The sequence below is a fragment of the Pleurodeles waltl genome, chromosome 7, assembly GCF_031143425.1.
Source record: "Pleurodeles waltl isolate 20211129_DDA chromosome 7, aPleWal1.hap1.20221129, whole genome shotgun sequence".
NCBI lineage: Eukaryota > Metazoa > Chordata > Amphibia > Caudata > Salamandridae > Pleurodeles > Pleurodeles waltl.
Window position 1 is genome coordinate 416,559,372 of NC_090446.1, and position 21,440 is coordinate 416,580,811.

The window sequence follows — 21,440 nt, forward strand, 5'->3', positions numbered from 1 at the left end:
ACTCCACCGTGTAATAAACTACCCAAACGCTTTAGTACTAGTAAATTTAGTTTTTCAAACCTTCAGCTCAACCCTGAGTAGCTGTGTCTCTGAGCAGTGAGGCGTACACAAAGGACCAAGTGTAAAGCACTTAAACTGCACCAAACAATTACAGAAATCGACAAGACACTAAAGAAATATGACACTAATTTAGAACAATAGACTTTTTTGTTAGACACAACAATGAAAAAGAGCCACCTGGGGGTTCCGGAGATATACACTACAAGGTATAGTAAATTAAAGCATTTCATTCAACTGTGAACAAGCCAAGCATTGGCAAATTCAAAAACCTGTAACACTTGGGGACTTTTTCACTAAAAAGTGGGGCTAGTTGTATTGCAGTCCCTTTAGGCAACCAACTCCAGTAGGGAGCAAGTCGGGGGACCAGTAAGATCCTCAAAATTAATTACCTGTACAGGTGATGCAATCTTCAGGCAATTCCAGGCACATTATCCCCTTTGTAGTGGATTCTTAAGGAAGTGGTCCTGATGTAAGGAATTAAATATGCTGAAGGATGCTGTTGATGGAATGCGGTTGATGGGGATCTTCCTGCAGCTACTCATCGAACCACAAAGGTGGTGAGGTGGTCCTGATCACAGGATTGATGCCTCTCAGATTCATTTCATTGCTGATAGATGTCCAGTTGCCTCTGGGCTATCAGTTGCCTGGTATTGCGTCTCAGTCAAATCCTTCCCTGAACAGTAAGTCTACTTTTGGGCCACCAAGTTGCACTCTGAGGATTCTCTTGCACTCAATAAACTCAGTTGCAACTGTAAGCATCGGGTGCTGGTCTCTGGTGCAGCAGGGGAGCGCTCTGCAGGTTTTGGGCTACTAACTTCCCCAGCTGACTTCTCAGCTGTTGTGGCCCTGTGCTGTGAAGAGGAGGTCAGCCAACCCTTCGAGTCTCTTAGCTTTGGCTGGGCTCCGGAGATGACTTCTCCAGGAGCAGGACACAGTAGGCACAGTCTGTCTTCTTTGCTAGCCACCAGTTTCAGCAACTGCTGTCCATGCCAGTGCTGCCTCTCTTTAAAGGTTCCACAGTGCAGCAGGGCAGTCCTTCTTCGTTCTGAGTTGTGGGTGCCAGGGGTGCTCTATTTATGTTCAGAAAAAGCACTCTGGGTAGGATGCCGTTGGAAGCCAATGTGCTGCCAGGTTCCCTCCCTCCTGATGACCATTTCCTGGAAAGGGTAGCATTTGGCTATCTCAAGATGTAAGGTCATTTTGCCCTCTCCCTACATAGCAGAACCCCTCTCTTGGCATCCAGAGCTCCCTAACCCAACCCAGAGGTTACATGCCCCTGAAAAACCAGTTTGACAACATGTTTCCACTCTTCTTCCTGAATGCCAGTTAGTCTGTCTAAACATAGGGCCTGTTCCTCTCCCAAGTACTCCTCATTTTCTCTTCAAAATTGACTTCTTCTTCAAAGCTCGAGTTTTGAGCCAATACCCATGTGTCTTCTTTCCAGTGCAGACACCTCTATTGTCTCCTTTGCTGAGAAGTCATGAGCACAACTCCCTAGTAGAGCAAAAAGCTCTCTTACGCTCAAACTTTTTGTGCAACCGTTAAGGGCACAGTAGATTGAAGGCTACAAAGTGGCATCTTTGTAAAAGCTGCACACTGGTACTTGGTAAATGAATTTATACTTGATAATCAAGTCGTACTTAAGTTAACAAGTTGTTTGATACCTTGGAATATCAACTTTGGTTGCTTTGTTCAGTAGTTAGCACAGCTGAGGGGGTCAGGGTGTAACCTTGCACTTGGCAATGCGGTAACCAGGTCTTTCCACAGTAAAAACATCAGTTTTACATTTTTACTACCTGAACATGTAAAATACGTGCCCTGCCTGTGAAATATGCTGCTCCCCTGCCTTAGGGCTAGGTAGGCCTGCCATATGGGTGACTTAGACATATTATGGAGGGTTCAAGTTTATTTTAATTACATAGTTACTTAAAACCATTGCAAAAACAATCATAAAATCCATAGAATACAAGTAATAAAAAGTGCTCATAGCTAGAAATTAAAATCTGGTTTCATACAAAGCATTGAGAGTCCAAGCGTGTATGGAACAACAACATTTATTAAAACCTCCTCCCCCGCCCAGACTCAAACCTTTTTTTGAGACCAGGGGCGCTCTTGGGTAGTAAGAATGCCTCATTAAGCTACCATTGTTCCTGGTTGCAGGCTGAGAGCCCCTCCCTAAGAGCTCCAAGTACAAAGGCCGGGCTCCAAAGTGCCAGTGCAAAAAAAATATATATAAATGGCAAAAGTGTCCTGTACATTCCTTTAGAGCTGCTTAAAATAAAAGAAGCCAAGCACCCCCCCCCTCCCCCAAGATGTCCTCGGGGCCCATGTGCAGGTGATGCAAGGCTTCCATTTGGCTGTTGCTTAAAAGTTTGAAGCAAAAGGCTGCTTCTTTACTAATTTCTTGGCAGAGGACCCGCCATAAGCAATCCAAATACAGGAACCAGGTACAAAGTGACAGGTACTGCAGACATTAAGCTAAAAGCGCTACATACCTTACTTGGTGCTATTTAATAAAAAACTCACAGGGTATGCCCTTGCCCTCTGGGCCCATGTGCTAGTATTGTCAGGAGCATCCACGTGGCCGTCACTTGTTATTACAATAAATAGGTAAACACATAGTACTTCAACTGGATACCAAAAGAGTCTAGGAAGAATCCAGGTCAAGGCACCTCGTTGTCCTCATAGGGCATTTTCTTACACACCAGTGCAAGAAATTTTACAAATCAAAACATCAGTTGAGAGTCTCAAGGGGCGAAGCAGGCTATCACTGCCTGTCTCCAAGAATGGATCCCCCTTTGGTTAAAGGGAGTTTTTAACAGCTGTCTTCTTTTCTCCAACAGTCCCTTGCAGATACACAAGAGTGGCATATCTTCCAAGTCAAGCCAAACAGTCTGCAGACTTTCGTTGTATCAACTCTCTGCCTGTACGGGAGAGGCTGGGAGCAGGGCATCATCCCCAGAAGCTATTTCAGAAATTGCTATTTACAAAATCTGGAAAAACCTAGTCGTAGGTACTTCTGGGGTGCTAATATTGTATAGGTGTTCAGGACCAACCAGGCATAAATAGCTCTGCTAGAGAACGTCGCCTTGTCTTCCACTAATGGTTGAAGCTTGATAGATTTCCAGACTGTTTTTTTAAAGCATAGTGTGACTGGTCAGGGCTTCCCACAGCTCAGCTAACCCGGTCTTAACCAGAGAGTCTCTAAGGTAGGTTCCGGGCGGGATGTTTCTCTCTGTTGTAGCTCCCGTCATAATTAGTGATTGAGTGTGCCAGGCGGCGCCTTCCTGATTTTATCCCATAAGATGATGAAAACTCTTTGCAGTGCCATTGACTGTTCTGACAGGCCGAACTCGAGCCTGATCTGTACCGGCAAGGTATACTTGGGCAGGCTAAAGATTATTCTGTATTCTTTAACTAGGGTGCTGTTAAGGATTTTTGTGTCCCTGTCCCTCTGGAGTCCGCTGCCATATGTTAGTTGTCTGTAGCAGTTTAGCTTGCAGTACCTGAAGGAGAGGGGACAGCATTGGCCCTTTCAGCTTCGCTGATTCTTTAATGATATTGCCAGTGATAGCCCTTTACATTTTATTGCTTCCCTTTGGCCTTTAAAGTTGCCGTCCTTATTCACTATTATGCCTAGATATTTATATTGTTGTTGAAATTATAGCGGGATTGCCCCAGTACCAGGCCATTAGCTTTTTCTGGTTGTAGTTAAAAGACATGGTGCATGTCTTGTCGAATTGACACTTAGTCCATTTTTGTCAGAGTATTTCTGAACTGTGTGGAGGAGGTGTTGCAGGCCCACTGGTGTGTGCCAGACTAGAACTATATCGTCAACATATAGGAAGATTGATGACAATAAACCCCCCACCCCCAACCTCGTGACATTAGAATTACAGTTGTCAAATGCCAAAGACAGATCAGCCAGTAATAGGTTAAAGAGTGTAGGAGCCAGGACACATCCCTGCTTTAACCTTTTAGTTGTTAGTATTCGCCTTGAGAGATGTGTCCCTTTAACCAGCCTCACTTGCACCCTTGTATCTGTATGAAGAGCAATTAGCATATATAGGAAAGTTAGTATGATACCCCAACTTGCTCCAGAGCTTGGACTGGTCCACATAGTCAAAAGCTGCCCTAAAATAAATGAAGCAAAGGTGGAGTGATTGCTTTAAAACTTTTGACTTGTCAACAAGTAGTGCGATGGCCGTGATGTTGGTAGTCCTCCCAGAGGGTTTTGAGAAACCAGTTTGGTTGAGTGGGAGTATTGCATTTTCTGATGCCCAGACCAGGAGTTCTTCAAGTAGGGTCCTTGCAAAGTATTTTGCGCCATTATTAATTAGGGCAATTATACGATAGTTTTTTGGCAGGGACTTATCGCCACTTTTGTATATTGGGATATTAGCGATCCTCACCAGGAATGTGGGATTGTCCTGGTGAGTCTGATTTCATAGAGTGGCTCTAGTACCTCTGCCTAGTACTCTGCATTCTGTTTAAAAATCACCAGAGGGATGCCTTTTGGACCAGGTGCCCCTTCTTTCCTGCCTTTGCCTATTTGCCGCCTGATTAGATCTATGTGTGCAGACCTGGAGGAGAGCCCTGACCCGTTTGTTGACCAAGATATGTGTGTTATAAACCGAAGGTATTTGTGGATGTCGTGCCAGTTTCCCAGTCTGTAGAGGGCACAGTACCACAATGATTGAAGTGGTCCCCAAAGAATGTCTCCCAGTTCTCTTCTGCTATATGCGAGGTTATGCCCCGTGTGATGATTGTGTCAGATTGTTTATTATTCTCCAGAAATGAGCCCTGGTGTTGTGTTTGATGTCGGCAAACAGTTTTACCCAAATCTCTTCCTCTCGTGCTCTGTTGGCCGGCCACTTGAGCTTCTTCAGTGCCGTTTTGTGCTGGTGTACAGTGGTCTGTAGAGGAGTATCCTCAGAATTTAATCGTAAGGATCTTAGGGTGCGGTTTATGGTTCTTTTAAATGACAGCTTGTTCCAATGTACCTTGGTAGTGCACCCTAATTGAACAGATGAATGGCATGACATGGTTTTAGGGGATACAGCAAACGTCTCTGTTAAACTATTGTTGAAGGACACCCACCTTCTTAGTTTGCTTTCTGTCGATTTTCCTTAGGCTTGCAGGAGCTCCACTGTAGACTGAGACGGTTGTTCTATTTTTGCCTGGGCAAACTTGAACCTTTTATAATTTACTATATATGTGGTGTCAGGGGCCAAGGGCATCTGGAGGAATGTGTGCATATTTGTTAGTAATGGTACTTCTTGAGGCTGGTAGTCGCTGTCTCCTTTGACACCCAGTTGAAACGTAGCCACTCGGTGGAACAGAGGAAGGGAGACAAAGTTATAGTCTATAGTTGTGTGGGCAATGGAGTAGTAACAGGATGCTGCTAATGGATAATTGTCTACAAACCTGCCTTTGAGATCCCTAAGGTTGAAATGCTCTAGGTCATTCATGAGACCTATCCCAGTTTTAGACAGACAGCCTGTGTGCTTTGTCCTTGTGGGGGTATGTCCCAGATCGAGGTTTGGGCAATCACTGCATCATCTGAAGAGAAGATGTAAGTTGAAGACCCCTGTGAGGACGCTGTTTGAGGATTCTCCATCACATAAGTATTCTGTAAGCTGATCTACCAGCTGTCTGGCAGTGTTGGCTTTGCATTTCGGATGGATATAGGCTTTAATGATTGTTATCTCTGTCATACTGTTTTGGGGCGAGATAGTAATTCTGTCTGCGTTAATTGCGGGGGATTCAGAAGGTAAAGAGCACGCTGAAGCCTTACAGGTTGACACATAGCCAGATCACCCTGTAGGTGGCCATATTTTCCCATCTTAACTGTGGGTGTAAAAAAGCATAGATATTCCTGCAAATGGTGGGGTTCTGCAAACAAGGTTTCCTGCATTGAAATAATGCTGAGGGTCTTGATAGAACTGAGGAAGTCACAGTATGTGACTTTGTTGAGGAGGCTGTTGACATTTCAAGAACTCAAGCGAAGATGCTCATTGTAAGGTTTTGTATCAACCTTGTTTTCTTTGTCTCATCATTGGCTACTAGGTGGGTTATTAATAGTTCTTACGAGCTGCCTAGGATTGTAATTAGGGGTGTGTGTTGTAGTTACAGGACAGCAACCCCTCTGTGCATTCACAGTTGGCCTTTTTCACTTTGGTGAGTGCCCTATGGCTCTTCTCGACAGAGGTGGTGTTCATATTGTTTGGGGCTCTCCACCCTGTACTCTGATGTGACAGTAGCAAAGGTACTGGATAGCCTAGCTCGCAGAAGGGGGTAATACTTAACCTTAACTCCTAAATATGGAGCATTCAGCTAAAATTGGTAATTGTCGCACCCCAGGTTGTTTTGGTCCCTTCACCCACTGATGGTGACTCAGCCCGCATAAACTATATGGACTCGAGATCTGTTGAGAGCAGATTGACTAAAGACAAAATGTACGATAGCAACAGTAGAATGTTGCCGCTATTAAATACATCCTAGTTTCCCCTAGATTTGTATTCAGGCCAGAATTTTTATGTTGGACTGCAAACAAGTGTTCTCCTGAGATTGATGGGGCATAATACCTGAATGATTGTCATCACATCTATAGCCCGCGGACAGTGATTGGTCACAATCTTGTCTTCTCTGCCCACTGTCCGGTATGTGGTTGATATATTAGAGTGGAAAGGGTCTGCATCAGATGAGTTGAAGGATGTACCGCCTTGTACAGGAGATAGCATTTGGTGCCTCGGCCAGTGCGTTGTTGTGCCTGTTATATGGTTGTTGTTTGATGGGCGGGCAGCAGTCTCTTAAAGAGGATGTGCAGCTTCCAAGATCTTGTCCCCTGCTGGCAGGCCCGGTGGCTCAGAGCAGGTTAACAACTGTGTTGTGCCCAAGATTGATATGCCACATGGTAGAGAATATGGCTGACTTTTCATGCACCTGTTCACGTTGGAGGAATCAGCCACTTCACATTCTGTTACCCATGGGGCAAGGGACGTACTGGCTCCAATTTCAGGCCCTGCTGTTAGTTTGGGGACTCGATGGTTCTTCTCAGGCCTTGCTGCTGAAAGGTGCCAACAGTTAGTTTACACTGCAAGCCTTTAAGGGTTCTGTTGACAGTTCCATTGGCTGAGTGGCCTGAGTTACAGTTGTTCCCTGTTTTAAACCTGCCGATGGCTTGAAGAGAGGGTAAACGTCAGCATAGTTTAAAACAGTTTTTTTTTATTTTGGGCTTTTCTCCTATGGAGCCTTCATTGCTTTGCATTTATTTTTGTTTCTATTTCTGTTTTTTCTATGCTCTCCGGGGTGTGATCTGCTGCACAGCAGGGGTCAGAGAGGGAGTTGCAGGTTGTGGATAGACTATGGATGTAAGGCATCCCACTTCTGGACAATGCCCTGTGTCCACCAGCTGATTATTGAGGGATTGCCTCAGACAGCTGATTAATGCAGCTGTTGCCGGCCCCTGGATGAGTAGGGGGCTGTTGCTTTGGCAGTGAGGTCAGGATGGCTGTGGCCTCCTTTTTAAGGTCCCTACAGAGAGTACTTAACTTATCAGGCAGTAAAGATAACTTATCCACAATTTGGCCGCACCCACAACTAGGGTGCTCATCAACAGGCTCAGACTGAACCAGCTTAATTAGCGAGTTCAGGTTTCCTAGCTTCTTGCCCGCCAGCCAGGGTGTTAAGTACATTTAGCTGAACAAGTATCTTGTCCAATTGATATTTAAGTCCTGTCACCAGGAGTTGCATAGTGTTAAGCAGTGATGCCTAGGCGCTGTCAGTATTAAACCGGTCAGCATTACCTTGATTGTCTTCTGTTTCACCAATTGCACTGAGGACAGCTTCGAGTCCTGTGTTAGAGTGTTGGCATGCAGGGGTGCATCTTGATGTGTGATGCTAGCATGTCCTCCCTTTCTTGGGTACCCAAAATGGAGAGTAGGCCATGCTCTTCCGTCAGCGGCTCCTGAATACTCTCTTGGGCGTCATGATGGACTAACAACAGCCTATCGCAGTTTAGCAGTGGAGGAGAAGCAAAAGAAGGCTGGGATTGGGAAGCATAAGAGGCTTGAGCCTTGAGGTCCGAGGGAAGAATAGGCCTGAGGCTCAGATAGATCTAACTGTCTCCTGGGTTATTAGAGACTTGTTTGTTTGGCAGTTCAATAACCTGTTTCTATAGCTGTTATCATCATGACTCTTTCATGCTTCATCTACTTCCACAGGGCTGGGTGTGAGAGTGGCAGGACTCCTTGTTGATTAATTGGGGTGAAAACCACGACCACTAGGCAGATCCACTCCCCAGTCCTGCTCATAAGTTGCAATAAAGTCTGCACTTATAAAGAGTCTGGCCTGCTTTGGCACTGCCTGTGCCTGACTGGGGGCAGCACCCAATTGATTATCCAGTCCAACCGTCCCCATTATTAATCCGAGGCAGAGAGGTGCCTTCCTTTGCTAGGCTGCCTGCGTCTAGTGGTTGGAGAGGAGACTGAAGTCCACGGATCCTACTGTTGCTTGAATAAAGGACTGACCCCCGCACCTTTTAAAAAACAGAACTTTGTGTACATTTTTGGTTGGGATAAGCTTGTTCGGCACTCCTTGATGTTTGCTTCGACCTCTCCAGAGCTGCTAGTTATTGTGTCCTCCTTTTCCTCCTCCTCCTTGCCAGATTTAATTTCACTGAAGGGGAAGTCCTGATTACATTGGTACATGAGTCTGAGATGTTTGTGACTTCCTCTTGAGTTTCCTTCCTTCTTGTTTAGCTGGGGATAGCCCCCTTGTTCACATAGACCTCATCGATAGATATGGTTTTGGTGGTTGCTGTGCTAAAATGTTGCCGAAGGGAGGCTTGCAGTGCTCCATTTTTTTTTTTAACTTGATGATCTAGTTGTTGACCTGGTTGGCCTAGTTTATCTTAGTCGGCCTTGATTTGACTTGGTGGGACCTGGCTGGGCATGATTGGTTGTAGTTGAACGTGGTTGAATGGCGCAGCCCCACCCTTCCTTAAAGTGGGGTGGGGGCACAAGCATGCGTGTCGTGGACAATGCTCGGTCGAGTTGGCTTCTAAATAGTGTGTGGTTGGCATCAGTTGGATGGCGCCGCCACACCCTACCCCAGTAGATAGTTATAGAGAGGGGGAGCAAGCGCACACGTCTTAGAGAAGGGGAGCCAAAGGTAGAGGGTGTCGGCAGGCAGTCGATGGTAGGCCTCCCGAAGGCTGCAAAAGTAGTAGGAGCAAGGGTGCAGGAGGCTGGCCTGGCTTTTAGTGGGTACCAGAGGTACTTACACCTTGTGCCAGGTCCAGTTATCCCTTATTAGTGTAGAAGAGGTGTTTCTAGCAGCTTAGGCTGATAGAAGATAGCTATGGCAAAGCAGCTTAGGCTGAACTAGGAGACATGCAAAGCTCCCACTATACCACTGGTGTCATATGCACAATATCATAAGAAAACACAATACACAGATATACTAAAAATAATGGTACTTTATTTTTATGACAATATGCCAAAAGTATCTGTGAGTACCCTCAGTATGAGGATAAGCTATATACACAAGATATATGTACACAAACCATACTTAGGTAAGTAATGCAAACAGTGTAGAATTACACTAGATTGCAATAGGAGCACATAGGTATAGGGGCAACACAAACCATATAATCCGAAAGTGGAATGCGCACCACGAATGGACCCCAAACCTATGTGAGCTTGTAGAGGGTCGCTGGGACTGTAAGACAACAGTGAGGGTTAGAAAAATAGCCCAACCCAAGACCCTGAAAGGTAGGTGTAAAGTGCACCTACTACCCCCAGAGAGCACAGAAGTCGTGATAGGGGGATTCTGCAGGAAGAACAAACACCAGCAATGCAACAACAGTGGATTTCCGGACCTGAGTACCTGTAAGACAAGGGGACCAAGTCCAATAGTCGCGACAGTGTCGAAAGTGGACAGGAGCCCAGGAAATGCCAGTTGAGGGTGCAAGGAAGCTGCCACCAGTTGGAAGAAGCTTGGAGTTCTGCAAGAAAGAAGAGAGCTAGGGACTTCTCCTTTGGAAGACGGATGTCCCATGTTGCGATGAAGCTTGCAGAGGTGTTCCCATGCAGAAAGACCGCACACAAGCCTTGCTAGCTGCAAGGGTGGCGGTAGAGGTTTTTGGGTGCTGCTGTGGCCCAGTAGGGACCAGGATGTCGCCACTTGGAGGAGGAGACAGAGGGGGCGCCAAGCAACTCAGGGAGCCCTCACAGAAGCAGGCAGCACCCGCAAAAATACCCTAACAGGCACTTAGAAGTAAAGTGAACCGGAGTCCACGCAAAGTCACAAAAGGGAGTCCCACGACGCCGCAGCGCAACTCTGAAGGTTGTGCACTGCAGGATAGAGTGTCGGGGACCCAGGCTTGGCTGTACACTAAGGAAATCCTGGAAGAGTGCACTGGAGCCGGAGCAGCTGCAAATCACGCAGTACCCAGCAATGCAGTCTAGCGTGGGGAGGCGAGGACTTAACTCCACCAAACTTGGACTGAAGAGTCACTGGACTGTGGGAGTCACTTGGACAGAGTTGCTGAGTTCCAGGGACCACGCTCGTCAGGCTGAGAGGGGACCCAGAGGACCAGTAATGCAGTCTTTTGGTGCCTGCGTTAGCAGGGGGAAGATTCCGTCGACCCACGGGAGATTTCTTCAGAGCTCCTGGTGCAGGGAGGAGGCAGGCTACCCCCAGAGCATGAACCACCTGGAAACAGTCGAGAAAGCCGGCAGGATGAGGCGATACAAGGTTGCAGGCATACTGAGCAGTCAGCAGTCGATACTTTGGCAGAAGGTGAAGAGGGAGATGCAGAGGAACTCTGGTGAGCTCTTGCATTCGTTATCTGAAGAATTCCCCAAAGCAGAGACCCTAAATAGCCAGAAAAGGAGGTTTGGCTACCAATGAAGGAGGATTGGCTACCAAGAGAGGTAAGAGCCTATCAGAAGGAGTCTCTGACATCACCTGCTGGCACTGGCCACTCAGAGCAGACCAGTGTGTCCCCAGCACCTCTAAATCCAAGATGGCAGAAGTCTGGGACACACTGGAGGAGCTCTGGGCACCTCCCCTGGGAGGTGCAGGTCGGGGGGTGGTCACTCCCCTTTCCTTTGTCCAGTTTCGCGCCAGAGCAGGGCTGGGGGATCCCTGAACCGGTGTAGACTGGCTTATGCAGAGATGGGCACCATCTGTGCCCATCAAAGCATTTCCAGAGGCTGGGGGAGGCTACTCCTCCCCAGCCCTCACACCTATTTCCAAAGGGAGAGGGTGTAACACCCTCTCTCAGAGGAAGTCCTTTGTTCTGCCTTCCTGGGCCAGGGCTGCCTGGACCCCAGGAGGGCAGAAACCTGTCTGAGGGGTTGGCATTAGCTGCAGTGGAGACCCCGGAAAGGCAGTTTGGCAGTACCCGGGTACTATGCTAGAGACCCGCGGGATCATGGAATTGTCCCCCCAATGCCAGAATGGCATTGGGGTGACAATTCCATGATCTTAGACATGTTACATGGCCATGTTCGGAGTTACCATTGTGACGCTATACATAGGTAGTGACCTATGTATAGTGCAGCGTGTAATGGTGTCCCCGCACTCACAAAGTCCAGGGAATTTGCCCTGAACGATGTGGGGGCACCTTGGCTAGTGCCAGGGTGCCCACACACTAAGTAACTTTGCACCCAACCTTCACCAGGTGAAGGTTAGACATATAGGTGTCTTATAAGTTACTTAAGTGCAGTGGTAAATGGCTGTGAAATAACGTGGATGTTATTTGACGCAGGCTGCAGTGGCAGGCCTGTGTAAGAATTGTCAGAGCTCCCTATGGGTGGCAAAAGAAATGCTGCAGCCCATAGGGATCTCCTGAAACCCCAATACCCCCTGGGTACCTCAGTACCATATACTAGGGAATTATATGGGTGGACCAGTATGCCATTGTGAATTGGTAAATTTAGTCACTAGCCTGTTAGTGACAAATTTTAAAGTAAAGAGAGAGCATAACCACTGAGGTTCTGATTAGCAGAGCCTCAGTGAGACAGTTAGGCATCACACAGGGAACACATATAGGCCACAAACTTATGAGCACTGGGGTCCTGGCTAGCAGGGTCCCAGTGACACATAACAAACATACTGACAACATAGGGTTTTCACTTTGAGCACTGGGCCCTGGCTAGCAGGATCCCAGTGAGACAGTGAAAACACCCTGAAATATACTCGCAAACAGGCCAAAAGTGGGGGAACAAGGCCAGAAAGAGGCTACTTCCTCACAAAGGGATAATGTAGTTTGCTGAACAGTGTCGGACAAGTGGGGACTAGGAGGACTGCAAACTGCACCAAGACCTAGCTCGGCTGCTTCTTCCGCCTCCTCTCCCACTGGTGATGACCGCCACCAAATTTACTTGATCCCAACTTCACTTGTGCCCTCTGCCACCAGAAGCCTTCCACTCCGTACAGGACATTTGCTGTCCTTTTTGCTGCCTGTCTGTATCCACCCCTGCCCTGACTCTACTGACTATTTCTGTCTGGTTCCACAAACTGGCAGTTCCACAGGATGCCAAATGCCATATCACGTAAATTCCCAGGAACTCAAAAAGACAACAGTTTTAGTGGCATTTTAGTGGCAGTTTTTAGTTTGTTTTAGTGGCAGATTTAGTGGCAATTATAAGGCAGTTATAAAGCAGTTGTAAAACAGGAGTGAAGCAGGAGCAGAAGCAAGCAGTCCATAGCCTTGAATAGCGGAAGAAAAGGGCTCAGAGGAAATGGCCTTTGTGTAAACTTCTTTTTCCCCGCGGGCTGGCTCCTCTGGTGACTGGCCACAACCATGGGTAGGCACGTGTAGATGATAGGTGCAGGCTACAGGCAGAGCGGAGAAAGAAAGGTTGGGGGGGAGGCAGAGCACCCACCCTGCCCTCTACCCTCTTAAGCCTGTCACTTATGTGACGGCTGCAGACTGTACACAGTGAGAGCAGGTGAACAAAGGTACAGAGCAGAGCTTGTCAGCGAGCGGATAGCAGACCATGGCTGACTGCCGACTCGCCTCCTCTGACCCCTTCACCAGCAGCAGGGAATCACAGCAACGAGTGGTGAGTCTGACTGGCCCGACTGGCCACTGCTCCTGCTCCTCTCCGGCTCTGATGCACTGCACTGCAGGGCCTTAGAGGGTAGGGAGTACTGCACCTCACGTAAACTTCTCCTCCTTGCCAACGTCTCCTCCTTCCCCCCTTCGTTCTGGCTTTCATGATGTGGGAAAGCAAATTAGTCTCCAAGGCCGCCTTGCTAATGGGATTAACAGGGGATAGTTAACATCTGTCTGGTGACGCTCAGTTAGTTTGCCTACTATCCGACCCTCATTTCACCTTCTTAAAATTTAAAAATAAACGGCTAGCTTGCCGAAACAACTCCACCTGTCCAGTTCACTTCAAAGTGTTACCACCACAGATGGTAGGCATCTTGCTCACAGAGGCTGATAGTAGACACGGTGCAATATTTAGAACTAATAAATCCAGCAATTATTTTTACTGGGAGTAATTTAAAGTACAGAATTTTTTTCCATATTATGAATATATTTGCGGAATGTTTTTCTACACTTTAAATTTCTCCCCACAAAACAATTGTTGTATGTTTATTGATATTCATGTCACAGTGGACATATGGTGTAAGGTATGTCCTGTGCCTCAGTACATATGAAACAGGTTCTTGGTAACTCATACACACACCTGCCATTCTTACGCACATGTTCATACTCTTGCAAAGATCACGCTCTCACTGACACATAGCAGCCCTGTCATAGTGCTCTTAGTCTAAGTATTTTGTTCATACCATAGTATCTGGCTCTTTGGACATTAAGCTTAAAGTCAGTGAAGCTGGGCGTGGGGGTGTGTGGTAACAATGCACAAGATGCTTAGCCTTCAGTCGCTCACAATGATTTTCACTGATCAGAAGTAGCTCTCTCTACATAAAAGATTTGAGACCCCTAGCCTAAAGTGAGACTTGAAAACTCATGGTCACTATACAGGCCCACAAGGTGTAGACTTTTGCACAAGCTCAAAAACCTGTGCCACTATGTTCAAAATAGGTGGCACCAGGGTTTGTGTCTACACTCAATGAGAAAGGTGCAGAGGGCTGGAGAACCATTGAGACCCTGTGACTGGGCAACATGAAGGGGGAACTAAATGAACGACTCACCACGGTCTGCCACCACAATTGGGCTGAGAAACTGAGTCTGCTGGTGGCGTGGGGCAGAGTTGGCCAGGACTTTTTGCTGCAGAGGTGTCCAATACTGTGGTTCGGAGCACCCCTGGGGTGATAGTGTAAGACAAAAAACTCAAGATTGCGCAGAACGTCAGGCGCAAAGGTCCAACAGTGGCAGCTGTGGTAAAACTAGACGGAGATGCAAACTTGGAAGCTCAAACAGAAAGGATCTTGGCAGTGATCCGGGACAAGAAAGTGGATAAGATTGAGACAGTGGCACTAGATGTCGGCCTACTGAGCTCGGATTACAAAATGTTGGTGAAAAGGGTGGCAGAGGCTGAAAAATCCATGACTGAGATATTCAAGTAGCCATGAAGGGAGCCACCAAGCTTCGGCTACTGCAAACGGCAATAAAGACCCTGACGAACAGGTGGGATGACACAGAAGGCTGCTTCAGGCACAACAGTGTTCCCATGATCCGAGTCCCTGATAGAACAGAAGGACAGAGCGCAGAGTTGTTGGTGAAACTGTGGCTGCTGGATACCGTAATCTGAGGACTGGCGTCAAACCTGTGCATGGTGAAACGTGCCCACAGGTTCCTAGGAAGACCGCTGCTATTGGGGGGTGCGTTAAGATCAATAATAGCCAAGACTGCTCCACTTCAGAGACTGAGACGTATTCTGCAGATGGTGTGCAATTGAGGAAAGCCATGTTAATATCTACCCAAACTACAATAACACGGTCCAGTGGCAGAAGGAGGCTTTTCTGTCAGTTAAGACACATTCACCGTCCGAATCTGAAGTACATCTTGCTTTTTCCAGCAAAGCTGAGTGTGTCCACGCCTGTAGAGTCACACTTTTTTTTTACCTCTGCGGCTGAGTTATGGGAATGGCTGGAAAAAAATTATCAAAACACAACGCACTACGCAGAGTGCTGGCAGCCCCTACAAAAGAACAAGCAAAACTGAAAAGAACAAGAGTGGTGCAGGAGGTTCAGAATGGTCACTCGCAGATGATCGGTAATAGATGGTTGGCCTTTAGTAAGTTGGAAACTTCCTAGGCGAGGTAATGAGGAGTCGAGTGTGGGAGCTGGATGGGGGTACCACAAAATGGCAATCAATGGAAGTCCTGAGAGGAGCCTCCCGGAATAAACCTTAATATATCCCTGCATGCCATCTTCATGTCAATTTCATAATGAGACAGAAACATCTCTCACGATTTTATCTTGGAATGTCAGTGGGATGGGCAACAAACTAAAGAGAGGAATGGTATCAAAATACTTCACCAAGCATGCTCCTGAACGTATCCTACTACAAGACACCCACTTGCTGGGTAGGAGCTGCAAAATTCTATGCAGAGACAAAAGCACAATGCTAGAACATTCAGGTTTTTCTGCAGGCTCCCTTAGTGCATGTATACTGGCCTGCAAATCCTAGCCATTTCTAATATCAAAGAATCGCGTGGATCCCCAGGGTTCCTGGGCAGTGGTAGCAGGTATATTGCAAGGGGAAGAACTGTATGTGGTGTCATATTACTTCCCTCTGGGCTTATGAAGGCTCCTGAGGCACTCTTGGTAGTGGGGGAGGAGACTTCAACCCGACCCTGCACGGTGACCTCCACAGAGTGAGTAGGGGAAGAGGACCACCTAGAGCTGATACTAGGTTCCGTACGTGTCTGACAGCATTAGGGTTAGGAGACTGATGTCAGGCTGCCCACCTGGATGTGAGACAGTACTCCGACATGGCCAGCTCTGTTGTCTGTCGTGGTTAGACTACTTGATCCCGGCACGACACTTAGGGAGGTGCCAAGACATGCGGTACCTGCTGTTGAGGATCTCTGATCACTCGTCACTGAGCATGTGGCTTACACAGCCCCCACCTCTCACCACTGTGGGATGAAGGCAGGACCCATGGGTACTGACCTATTGGGCAACCAAACGATTCACTCAAGAGATCACAACAACTTATTTTGAGGAGAACGAGGGCTCTGTGGCATGGGGAGATGGGTCAGCATGTGGGAGGCTCACAAAATAGTGATGAGAGGCCAGCTGATTGTACACACAATAAGGAAAAAAGGAAAGAGACAGAGGGCAGAAAGCTGGAAGAGAAGCTATCCGCCTGGGAAGCACTCTATGCAGTGCACCCGAATGCAGCTCTATCCACCTTGACAGAGAAAACTATCAACTCTGATGCACCAAGAAGGTAGAGCAATTTACAAATCCAAGCAATATAAATTATGCAGAGTGGGTAACAAAGAGGGGAAGCTGCTAGCCTGGTTAGAGCATGGGGGGGAGTCGCAGATTGGCTCACAGTGTGCACACTAGTAGAGGGGAGGGGCACAGGGCGCAGACGGCAACAGAGACATCACAGGTGTTTGTAGACTTCCTGATAAATCTTCTATACCCTGTGCAGGGACAGCAGACTGGGACATGATTTTGAAAGTTTCTTTAATGGCATTCCAGTATTAAAACTGGGGAGGAAGTCTTCAAAGTCCCTAGATGGTGAGATACGGGTGAGCGAGATATCGGAAGCCCTGATGCACTTAAAGTGTGGAAAAAGCACCAGTCCCTAATGGATTACTTTTTAAATGTAATAAATGGTTAAGATGCCAGGTGGTGAAGCCAATCTGAGCAGTGTTCAACTACTCTAAATCCAGGGCAAACTGCCTAGGGGCCTTCGATAGACATCATAATTCTAGTTCACATACAAGGGAAGCCCCCAACACTGTTCCTCATATAGACCAATATCTCTCCTGAACATTTAAACAAAAATACTTGGAAAGGTACTGGCAGACCAACGAATGCAAGTGATCCATATCATCATAGCAACAGACCAATCTGGATTCATGCCCTGTAAATTAAACGGGCATAATCTCAGGTGTTTGTTTGTTTGGCTGGTGCATTAAAGGAGGAATCAGCAGTGCTAGGTGCTGCAAAGGCTTTTGATTCTCTGGAATGGCCCTACAGTGTTGAAACTTTGGAGCAGGCGGGCTTTAGCCTCTTCTACTGAGCATGTCTCCGGTTCATGTACACTCATCTTACGGCCTGGTTCTGGGTGAACCACACGCTGTCGGAGGAGTTTGAACTGGGGAGGAGGGTGAAACCAGGTTTTCCCTGTCCCTCTCCTCTTCATGATTGTAGGAAACTACCCTCTTTTTGGCATGGTTACCTCCCTTTTTTTGCCTGCCATCAGTATGCTATGACTGTTTTCACTGGGATCCTGCTAACCAGGACCACTGTGATTGTGCTCTCTCCCTCTAAAGTTGGTTGCTTAGTACTTTGCACACCCCACAATTGGCATACCAGTGCCCCCATAAAACTCACTAGTGTATGGTACTTAGGTACCCAGGGCATTGGGGCACCAGGGGTTGCCTATGGGCTACAGCATATATTATGCCATCCATGGGAGCCCATGCAAAATTTGGCTTGCAGCCTGCGTGAAAAGGTGCATGCATCCTTTCACTACAGGTCACTGTAAGTCACCCGAGAGGGCAGGGTGCAGGTACCTGTGCGTGAGGGCACCCCTGCATGAGCCGAAGTGCCCCTGAGAACTCCAGTTCCATTACACTGGACTTTGTAAGTGCGGTAAAGCCATTTTACCTGTCCAGCTACATAATGGTAACTCCGAACCTGGGCATGTTTGGTATCAAACATGTCAGAATCATACCCCAATACTGTTGCCAGTATTGTTCATATGATTCCATGCACTCTGGGGACTCCTTAGGGGACCCCCAGTATTGCTCCTACCAGTCTCCCAGGGTTTTGCAAGCAGCCCGCGCTGCTGCCAGCCTCCAGACAGGTTTCTGCCCCCTGCTGCTTGACAAGCTCAAGCATGGGAAGGCAGAACAAAAGATTTCCTGTGGGAGAGGGAGGCAACACCCTCTCCCCTTGGAAAGAAGTGTGACATGGCTCGGGAAGGGTAGCCTCTCCAAGCCACTATTATGCTTTTGAAAGGCACATTTGGTGCCCTCCTTGCATAAACCGGTTTGCACCTGTCCAGGGACCCTCGAACCTTGCTCTGGCGTGAAACTGAACAAACAAAAGGAGAGAGACCACTGACCTGTCGATCACCACCCCAGGGGTGATTCCCAGAGATCCTTCTGGTCTCTACTTGATTATAGCAACACAAAAGGTTGATGGACAGAGTACTGAACAATGCAAACACTCACCCCCAGTCACAGATCTGGGTTCAATCCACCATTCTTTTGCTCACCGTGCCACCCCAATTTGATTATGCCATCTTGAATCCGAGATGGGCAGAGGCCCCTGGGAGCATCTGAGCAGCCAGGCCAGGTAGATGACTACACAGCCCCGTCCTGATAGGCGGTCACCTTGCTAGGTGACCAATCTCACTTCATAGGCTATTTAGGGTCTCCCTCTTGGGTGGGTCGTCAGATTCAATGTCCAAGATTCCAACAGGACTCCTCTGCAACGTTTACTTCATCCTCTGGCCACTGGAACCGCACCTGGATTGTTCAAGAACCAACAATCGGCAACTCCAGCGACGATTCCTCTTTGCAACATTGTTTCTCCGGGTCCTTCCAGCAACCGCAACATTTCCCCGACTGTGCATCCTTTGAGGTCGGTGAGACTTTAGCCTGCACCAAGGAGTAAGACAGAATCGCCCTTAGAGTGAAGGATTCACTTCCCTGCATCTGCAGGCATCAACTACAACAACGACCGGCTGCGTGGGTCTGCTCTATTTGGAACTGTGTGGATCCTCCATCACAGGTGGTGGTCTGGAGTGGTCCCCTTGGTCCTCTCTGCCAGCTGTCCAACTTGGGAGACGGTAAGCCCTTGACTCTCCTTGCAGGACAGTACCCCTGTGCACAGTGACTCTTGCAGCTACCAAGGCTTGTTTGGTCCTCCTCCAATGGATCTTCGGGCTTTGTGTAGCTCAGGTCCCCAGCACGTCTTCCTGCCAAGCACGGTCTCCTCTCTGATGTTCAGGCGACCTGGGACTCCTCTTCAGGTGTGCTGAGTGGCTCCCACTGCGACTGCTGTGCCTGCTGCCAGTGGGTTGCCTGTGAGAACTGCCTCCTCTGCGGGCGACTCGTCTGAATGCTGAGGGTCCTCCTTTGGTCGAGTCCCTTGGAGCTTGCTGGTCCTCTTCAGCCTTGCAGAACTTCTTCTCTGTTTCTTGCATTTCCCAAGGCTTGTTGGTGGTTCTCCTGCACCACTGACCCACTGCAATCCGACAGCTGATGTGGGACACCGTCTGCATCACTTCAGGGACTCCTCTTTGGCTCCTGTGCTGCACAGCTGGTCGTCTTCTTCCCTCATCGACCTGGTCCTGCATCCACAGAAAGGGTGGTGGAACTGGACTTGGTGCCCTACCCTTGCAGGTCCTCTTCTGACAGAATCACCTTTGGTTTCTTCCAGTCTTGTTTGGGTCTTGCACAATCATTTTCCAAAGTCCTCCTGTTGGGTTTGGGGAAAACCAGGTTCTTGCCTCTGTTCTCCTAGTGCTGGGGGGTCACTCTGGCACTAACCTCTTGGGGTTCCTAGTTCCTCCAGCTCCCTTCTACTGATTCCACTTCATTGGTTGGGGACCTGCCTTTCACATTCCACTTTTTAAGTATATGGTTTGGCCCTCCCATAGGACCCTCAATGTTTACCTATACTTTTGCCAATGTTTAGTGCTTTCTATGCTCTTTACTGATAGCTAATGTGTATATAATAGTGTGTTTACTTACCTCCAGTTGGGGGACTGCCTAGTAGTATTCAGTATTTGTGTTACCATAATAAAGTACCTTTATTTATGTAGCACTGTGTGGTTCTTTCATGTGTGATAAGTTGCTGTGTGACATTAGTGGTATTGCATAAGCTTTACATGTCTCCCAAATAAGTCTTGGCTGCTCATTGACAGCTACCTACAGAGAGAGCCCTGGCTTCCTAGACACTTCCTACACTCCACTAATAGGGGATACCTAGACCTAGTATAGGGTGGTAACACCATAGGAGCTCGCCACACACCAGGCCAGCTTCCAACAGTGATGCTCTGGTCCGCAAACTATGCTGGGACTAGGACAGGAAGGAAATTGTCTCGCTGTATGTAAATGATGTCCTGTTATACCTAGCAAGGATGGAAGACTCCATCAGAATACTGAAAATGTATTTAGGTTCTGTTCTGGACTTTGCATTAAGTGGGACAAATCCAGCTAATACCTGCATGCGGGGTGGAGAACCAGGGAAGATTAGCAGTACCCAATATCCATCGAAGGGAGGGTGTTTGTATATATGGGAATCTATGTCTCTGGAGACTGGCTACACGTTCTTTGATTAAAAAAAACTCATCAGGCTGCTCAAGGAATACAAAAGGGATATTGGGTCACAAGCGCAGGCTACCTCTATCCTTTATGGGCCGTGAGGCCCTGTGCAAATTAATATTCTTTTATACCCTCCAGAACTCCCTTTTTAAGATCCACAATTTTTTTTAATTTTTTTTTGTTTTTCCACAACGGTGGACGCCGTAACCAGGCCTCTGTTGTGGAACAGTAGCACACCGTGAATAGCACTAGCAGTGCTGACCAGAAAAACCTTAAACAGTAGAACATCCCTACCGAACTCTACTATTGGGCGACCTAATTAGTGGTAGTTAATGACTGGTTGTTAAACCTGGCATCTTTTATGTCTTTCCCCCTGTCTTTTTGCCTTCAGACTTCCTGCTTTTATGGAATGCTGGGCTCTGTTTCTGCTCATTTATTGTCTCTGTGCCCTTCTGATCAGTGCTGAAGTGCAAGTGCTCCCTGTGTAGATTGTATTGGTGATTGGTTTAACCCTGATACTTATATTTGATTTACTATTAAGTCCAGGCCAAACATTTATACTTTGATACCACTCCCTATGAGCTTTTTCCTGTTGAGACTCCTAACCACTCTGTTGAAGGTTGCATTGAAGTAAATGAAACAATATTGCAGCCTTTATGTATGGTTAATGCTGTTATTATTTACTGTCTGCATAATGTCATTATGCCCACATTTTTCTAAATCGATTCAATATGAACTGTCTTATTGTTCTTACTTAGAGCTCCTTAAAGAAGCGAGGACGCCCATCAGGAAAGGCGGAGAGGAAATCTTCACTACAGGTAGATATTGTGTTGTAGTGTAATTGTTTTATGTAATGCTTATTAGCCTTGTGACGTTATGAAGCACTTTCTCACAAGTACCGTGCAAACTCTGTAACCCACAGTTAGT

General features: G+C 47.4%; 1 protein-coding gene across 10 annotated transcripts in view; it reads left to right on the forward strand.

Moving 5' to 3' along the window:
- MTCL2 (microtubule crosslinking factor 2) overlaps positions 1–21,440 on the forward strand; it is a 763,577-nt gene that overhangs the window by 26,754 nt on the left and 715,383 nt on the right. For all 10 annotated transcript variants that reach the window (XM_069243910.1, XM_069243909.1, XM_069243906.1 and 7 more), the window contains exon 4: positions 21,272–21,331. In XM_069243910.1, coding sequence (XP_069100011.1) covers positions 21,272–21,331 — 60 coding nt within the window. The remainder of the gene's footprint in view (positions 1–21,271; positions 21,332–21,440) is intronic.